Source organism: Fonticula alba, assembly GCF_000388065.1.
Source record: "Fonticula alba strain ATCC 38817 unplaced genomic scaffold supercont2.2, whole genome shotgun sequence".
NCBI classification, from domain to species: Eukaryota; order Rotosphaerida; family Fonticulaceae; genus Fonticula; species Fonticula alba.
In genome coordinates, this window is record NW_009242972.1 from 424,171 (window position 1) to 431,282 (window position 7,112).

The 7,112-nt window shown below is 61.2% G+C and overlaps 2 protein-coding genes across 2 annotated transcripts in view; both read right to left on the reverse strand.

Annotated features, from left to right (window-relative positions):
- Nucleotides 1-3,430: 3,430 nt before the first annotated feature.
- On the reverse strand, nt 3,431-5,334 carry H696_01121 (guanine nucleotide-binding protein G(I) subunit alpha). The gene is made up of 5 exons (XM_009495001.1): nt 5,243-5,334; nt 4,744-5,115; nt 4,314-4,600; nt 3,878-4,161; nt 3,431-3,704 (listed from the first exon to the last, which is right to left on the reverse strand). The coding sequence occupies exons 2-5, from the start codon at nt 5,050-5,052 to the stop codon at nt 3,514-3,516; spliced, it is 1,071 nt and encodes a 356-aa protein (XP_009493276.1). The 5' UTR covers nt 5,053-5,115; nt 5,243-5,334; the 3' UTR covers nt 3,431-3,513.
- Nucleotides 5,335-5,725: 391 nt separating this feature from the next.
- H696_01122 (hypothetical protein) overlaps nt 5,726-7,112 on the reverse strand; it is a gene marked incomplete at both ends in the record, with an annotated part of 2,386 nt that continues 999 nt past the window's right edge. Inside the window, one exon of the mRNA XM_009495002.1 lies at nt 5,726-5,801. Within this exon, the coding sequence (XP_009493277.1) occupies nt 5,726-5,801 (76 nt within the window). The remainder of the gene's footprint in view (nt 5,802-7,112) is intronic.

Sequence of the window (7,112 nt, forward strand, 5' to 3'; positions counted from 1 at the left end):
GGGGGGGGGGGGGGGGGTGAAGAACCCGGCCCTGATCCAACGCACGCACCACCCAGGACGAGGGCAGGCCAGGCAACAAGGCGGCCTCGCCGAAGATGGCTAGGGTTACTAAGGCGCGGCGGAGAGAGCGCCATTTCGGCCGGCAGCAAGCCGCCCAGTCTGAGGCAAGCGTGGCTCTCTACGCGTGTGTCTGTGTGTGAGTGAGTCCAAAGGTGAATCTCAAGGACACGCACATAATGAACCCGGCGCAGTGGAATATCACAGCCGTGCACGGGCGGAAAAGAGGAAGCAGCAGAGCAGCGGAGCGAGACGAAGAGAGAGCGAGAGAGAGAGAGAGAGAGAGAGAGAGACAGAGAGACAGAGAGACAGAGAGACAGAGAGACAGAGAGACAGAGAGACAGAGAGACAGAGAGACAGAGAGGCGGCGAGACGCTGGCGGCAGGTCGGCGCAAGCTCGGTGCGACACCACCATCCCTCGCACATTGGCACGTGCGGCCCCCTCAGCAAGGCGCGTCATCTGCAGCCCTTCCCTCACCCGAGAGTGGGGGGGTGGAGGACACAATGCGAGGGCGGCCCATCCAGGTATCAACCGACCCTCCTGTGTGGGCAACAACACATGTTGCTCTCATGGATTGGCCCGGGGGCTTTTGGGTGCCTCCCCCGCAAGACTGGCTGAATCTCCGCACCGCGCGCCCTAGGCTGATCATTTGGTCTGCCTTCCGACAGCCGTTCGGCCCGCAGACAGCGCAGGAAGTTCGGCCTGAGGCGGGGGGCAAAGGGGCATCCGGAGCCGGGCGGGGCGGATGAGCGATTGGCGCGCATCGGCGGACCCTTTGAAATACCATCAATGGTATTTCTAATGCCATTCCTCCCGTGACACGGTGGCGTGATCTCATATCGACTCGGTGGTCGGAAATCTAAGAACACCAACCTGTCGCCCATCCAGGCAGAACCGCGCTTTTTTTTATGCGCGACAAGACCGTGTGTGGCAGCCGCCTCTCCGTGATGCTGTCCCCCCATGGCAGGGGAAGGGGGACAGAGACGACCACCCATCAATTGGCGAGCGAACGCGGAAATGGGGACGCGAGATGTGTGCCCCCCTTTTATTGCCCGCCTCCTACCTCTGGTCTTGACTAAATCAACATGCATGCTTGTAGCAGGAAAGTGTGTGCGTGTGTGTCGATGACTGAAGACGGGAGGGAGGGAGGGAGAGAGGGAGCGACAAGAGTCACAGAGGAAAAGAGGGAAGCCAGCCCCCTCGCTTCTGACAAAGTTTCCGGGCTCCTTGCTTTCGTGCGACACCCCCCCCCCCCCCTCCTCCCTCCCTAGGACAGAAAACACCGAGCGGAGATCGCACTGTTTGAGAGTGCCCTCCCCTGGCCATTCCGCCGTAACCGTAGAACTCCGAGGGTCTCTCTCTCTCTGTCCGGGTGTTTGTTCCGCTGCCGCGTTCTTGCAATTGCCGAGCATCATGCACACACGAGCAGAGAGGGCCGACCTTCCATGCATTTGTCGACACAACACCATAATAAGGTCTGCGCTCTGGCTCATGCCCCGCCAAAGAAAGAACCGAGATATCTCTCTTCCCCGGGGGCATTTGACGAAGAGCAAACAGGAAGAGGAACGAACCGACGGGATCGGAAGAAAGTTTTTATTGAGGGCTTTTTTGACTCGGAAAGTTTAAAATTGATTCTTTGGGACGAAGGCTGGGGGTGCCGGCGAATGCGTGGGGGGGGGGGGGGAGAGAGAGAGAGGGAGGGATGAGGGGGGAAGTACAGGGTAAAGAGTATCTGAAAAAGCTTAGCAGGCAAGGGACATCCAAGGGAAGCGGGAAGAGCCCGGTGTAGGGGAAGGAGAAATGTCGAGAGAGAGAGAGAGAGAGAGAGAGAGAGAGAGAGAGAGAGGGGGGGGAGAGAGGGGGGGATATGCCCAGGGGGAGGAGCAGGAGGGCGAGGGTGGAGAGGAGCTGAAAAAGAGGAGACAAGTGCTCATGCACCGCGCATCTCTCTCTCCCGCTCTCGCTCTGGCTCCCTCCTCCCCCGCGACTCCCTCTTCTCGCCCCTTGCCAGCTCGCAAACCTGCTATTCCGGACGTGCAATGTGATGGTGGAGAAATGGAAGCGAGAGGGGTAGGACTCAGACCAGGTCCCCTCGGCCCGATGCCCCCTGCGAACGTCCTCAGACAGGAGAAGGAGAAGAAGAAGAAGGGGAGGAGGCGCGCAGGAAAAGCAAGGGACTTGCCGCCATGGCTACCGCGTCAGGAACAGACACAAACACACAAACACACACGCCACGATGCCACCACCACAGCCATCACACCACAGGGTGCGAGGCGGGGAACGGCGGCAGGAGGGACAGGATAAATGGCAGTTTTTGTGTAATCAAAAAGTAAACTCCGGAGAAGGATAGGAGGGAGAGGAACAGAGAGAGAGAGGGAGAGGGGGGGGGGAAGACAAAATGGCGACCGCACACATGTGCGCACATGTCGCCAGGGGGAGGGGAGGGTGAGAGGTAGCACGGGTGGGGCAAGGAAAGTGCGTGCTGTGATCTGCACCAGCTACACACGTAGCTTGCTCCGCTACATCTCTCCTCCTGTGGGCCTCCCCCTGAGTCGCATTTGTGGAGAGCAGAGAGGAGCAGCATCGGCACACGGGGCCGGCGATGAGATTCTCTGTGGGTGCCACCACACCGAGGGGGGAGGGGAGATGTGAGGGGGGGGGAGGGGGAGGGGAGAGGCGGGGGACAGCACGTGCAGCAGAGGTGCGTGTCTGTGCCCCCAGCCGGCGGCCATCGGCTGTATAGATGAAATGTGACGACGGAGGGGAATGTTGCCGGGGAAGGAAGAAGGGAAGGCCTCTCGCCCACCACTTCTGTTCCGCGCGTGCCTCTTTGGAGAAGGGGGAGTCGCATGCTGGCATGGGGACTCACACAACCAAAGGAGAGGAAGAGGAAGAGGAGGAGAGAAAGCACCACCAACCCAGAGTTGGGGAAAACTGAGCCAAATGGGGGAAAGCGGTGGGAAGGAGGATGTAGAGACGAAGAGAAAAAGACGGGAGAAGACGAAGGGAGGACATGGCGCCGGGGAGAGGGGGAGAGGGGGAGGGACCATAGGACGGGACTGGGTGGAACGCGAGGAGGGAGAGGCCATGTGCAGGAAGGGGTGGGAGGAGGAGGCGCTACACACACCCACACAGGAGAGTGTAGCACATCCACAGGTAGCACCACACACCAACAGCAAGCATGTGTCTGTAAGTATCCTCGCGCTTGTGTCCTCCTCCTTCCCCTCTGTCGCGGCCGCCCTCTGCCTCGTCCTGCTGCTCTCCATCCCTGCATCCCTGCATCCGCACGTATGCACGCACACACACACACACACATACCCATGGTTTTCTCGGGTGGTCTGCCCCTCCGCAGTGCGAGGAGGGGGGAGGGGTGCGTGTGCGTGTGCGTGTGCGTGCGCGCGTGTGGGAAAGAGGGAGAGGGGGAGGAGGAGGATGGGGCTGGTGGCGATGCACGCTCAGATCATGCCGGCCTTGCGGAGCTGGGTGCGGACAACCATGTCATTGACGGCGGCCCACACGAAGCGAATGTTCTCGGTGTCGGTGGCACAGGTCAGATGCGGGTAGATGGTCTTCTTCTCCGGGGTCTTGTTGATGTCAAGGAACTTGCGAGAGATGAACTCGGCGGCCTTGTCGGGATCGGGACCATCTGTCAAAGGGAGGGACAGAAAGAGAGGGCAAACGAGCGAGCGAGCGGGGGAGGGAGGGGGAGGGGGGGGGGGGGGCAGGAGTGTGTCAGTTGCTGTGAAGCAGGGGAAGTGGTGTGCGTAACCGATGACAATGAGAAGGAAAAGACAAGAAGAAGGGGAAGGGTCGCCATACGCTTGTAGTCCTCGAAGGTCTTGCTGAGGGGGACGCGGCCAATCTTCTCGCGGAAGAGATCGACCTTGTTGAGGAAGAGCATGATGGAGGTCTCGGCGAACCAGCGCGAATTGCAGACATTGTCGAAAAGAGTGAGGGCCTCCAGCATGCGGTTCTGATCCTCATCCTCACGCAGGAAGAGATCATACTCGGAGAGGGCGGCGCAGAACATGACGGCCTGGACATCCTCGAAGCAGTGGATCCACTTACGACGCTCGGAGCGCTGACCACCGACGTCGAACACACTATGGAGAGGGAGAGGGAGAAGACATTAGCAAGCTGGGCCGGAACCTTAAGAGGGCAAAAGCAGATGGGCGTGGGCAGAGGGGGCGGGAGGCCGAGAGGCCGAGAGAGACACATCGGCGGGTGGAAAACACATCAGGGATGGGGGACATACCGGAACTTCATGTCCTTGAAGCTGAAGCGCATCTCCGAGATACCCGTGGTCTTGACACGAGAACGAAGGATATCCTGCAGGTCGGGGATGTAGGACATGTTGGCCAGGCGGTCGATGGCATCGAAGTAGTACTGAGCCGAGTCGTTGAGCTGGAGCTCAGACGAGCGGGCGAAGACATCCTTGATGGTCTGGCAAGCCCAAAGCTCCTTGATGACCGCGGCGATCTCCGGAGAGAACTGGAAGTCCTCGCCCTGAGCCGGCAGGCTCATCAGGTACTCGGCCTTCTCCTGTGGGGAGGGGGGGGGAGAAAGAGAGCAAGAATGAGTGACGAGGCGGGAAACGGGGAGAGAGAGAGAGAGAGAGAGAGAGAGAGATGAGAGTGGGAAGACAGGGAGGCAGGGGCGGGAGGGTGGACATGTGCTCGGCGTACCTCCATCTCCTTGGAGACCCAAGGAATGGGCGGCATCAGGGACATCGAGCCACGGCAGAGGACCTGCATGGACTGGATGGTGTTGGACCAGACGATCTCACGGAAGGCCTCGCACTCGGGCTGGGTGTAGCCGTCCTGGTGGAGAATCTTCATCTGCTTCATGATGGTGGACTTGCCGGACTCACCGGCGCCCAGCAGCAGCAGCTTGGTCTCCTTCTCGATGTGGCGGCCGTCGATGCTGATCTGCTTCTCGATGATGCGGTTCTGCTCGGAACCGGGGTCCGTCGGCTTGGAGCAGCTGTTACCCATGGTGGCGGAAGGCGGCTGAACCCGGAGGCGGTACTGAGCCTATCTCTGGGGGGGGAAGGGGAGCTGATGGGGAAGGGGCGAGAGAAGGAGTGAGTGGCCTGGTGAAGCGCAGAAGAGGGGACTGACGCGAGAGCAAGAGAGAGAGAGAGAGCGCGCGCGCGCGGGGGGGGGAGGGAGACTGTGGTCGTACTGAAGAGGGAAAGGAGCCGGTGAGGGAAGAGACCAACGACCGGGAGAGGGGGGGGCTGAGGGCGGAGAAGGGGGAGGTATGCGACCCTTCAACTGTGCGAGCGGACGCAATCCGGAAGTGAGAAAGAGAGACGGAGTGTTAAACACGGCTAGCTGGCGGGGAGGTGGGAAGGGAAGGGAGGGGGAGACATGCTAGATGGTGGACGGGTGTGGGTGGGATAAAGGAGCGACAGGGCGTGGTGCGGGCGACACAGCGGGCGGGTGCACAGCCGCGCGACGTTAGGGGGGGTGGGCGGGGGGGGATGGCGACACTATCGAGGTAAAGCCTCCTCCCTTTTCGAGTGGCTGAAACTGCACACACAGCCTCAAACGAGAAGCTGGAAGATGTGCGCCCACATGCGGGTGTGCATGTGCGTGTGCAGGCGGCACCGATAGGAGGGGAGGGAACCTTGGAAGTTGTCCCAACGTCAGAGCGCTGCTACCGCTACCGCTGCTGCTGCTGCTGCTGCTGCTGCTGCTGCTGCTGCTGCTGCTGCTGCTGCTGCTGCTGCTGCTGCTGCCTTTACACACAAGCCTGTGACCGTATGCGAGCAAGGGGGAGGGAAAGTGGAAATGCCCCACCACGGAGCACGAGGAGGGAGAGGGGATGTGGCGGGGCGGGAAAGACAGCGGAGGAGGAGGAGGCGAGAGGCAAGACATGTGGGGGGGGGGGGGGGGGGGGGGGGGGGGGGGGGGAGGAGCCCGAAGCGTGGTGCAATCGGCCAGGCCACCAACCCCCAGGAGAGCACGCGTTGGGAGAGCGAGAGGGAGAGAAGGAGAGTGCGAGGGAGAGAGAGGGAGAGAGTTCGGCCACAGTAATAAGAGAGCAGGCAATGCCACCGCCCGGCAGCGCTGGTGGCATGTGCAGACATGGTTACCGACAGAGCAGGCAGGCCCGCTGGCCAATGGTGCAGACACCGAATGCCCCGCCCCGGCTCTCTTCTTTGTGCTACCGGTTGCGCAATGGGTCGTTCGCCTATCCATCATCACGCCGGCATGGCAGCCACACATGCGCCCGCACAGACATGCACAGACATGCACATACACAGACACACAGACACACAGACATTTATACACACACGCATGTGCACCCTCCGCCACACGCACACACACGCGCGCACGCGCGCGCGCGCGCGCCAGTGGTGTGGGAGAAGGGGGTGGGTGTTATTTGGTGGCGATCTGGAGGTCGGAGGGTGGTGGGTCGTAGCCGGTAAGGGGAGGAAGGACCGACGAGGACCGCACGCGGCGAGAGCACATGTCGGCCGTTGAGGCCATGCCCCCCACAAGAGGGCACACCCGGCACAGACGGAGCAAGAGGCATGGGGACACATCACCTCCGGCTGCTGTCGACACTTCGGCGCATGAGGCTCCTCTTGGTGCGCCCTCTCTCTCTCTCTGTGTGTGTGTGCCTTTCTCTTTATGGACCTCCTTCTAGCTAATCCTCGCTCTATCTCTCTCTCTTTCTCTCTGTCAGTGTGTATGATTGCGCGTGTTTGTGTCTTGTCGACCTTCATGGCCGAGTCTTGGCAGCAGGGCGTTCGGCCCATGCGCATGTGGGTGCGGGTGTGGGTGTGTGCGGGTCTATGCATGTGCATGCATGTGGGAGCACCACGCGCGCTGGCGGTGCATACGGCCTCGCTTGGTCTCCCGCCCCTCCGTGCATCTGCACACGACGTGCTCCCTGTGGGCGCGGTCGTTCCCCCGGTCATATTGTCGTGCACACTGGAGGTCGCTCTGGGCCCGGCTTCTGGGAGTACCAGATTCAGAGGGGGAGAGTGACCGCAGGATCAAAGCGACAAGGGGAGGAGGAGGAGGGGGAAGGCCAAGAAGGG

Coding starts and splice junctions, on each gene's coding strand:
- H696_01121 (XM_009495001.1), bottom strand. CDS start 5,052: ATGGGTAACAGCTGCTCCAAGCCGACGGACCCCGGTTCCGAGCAGAAC. Junction 4,601..4,743: donor GGGTCTCCAAGGAGATGGAG/GTACGCCGAGCA, acceptor CCCTCCCCACAG/GAGAAGGCCGAGTACCTGAT. Junction 3,705..3,877: donor GACCTTCGAGGACTACAAGC/GTATGGCGACCC, acceptor TCCCTTTGACAG/ATGGTCCCGATCCCGACAAG.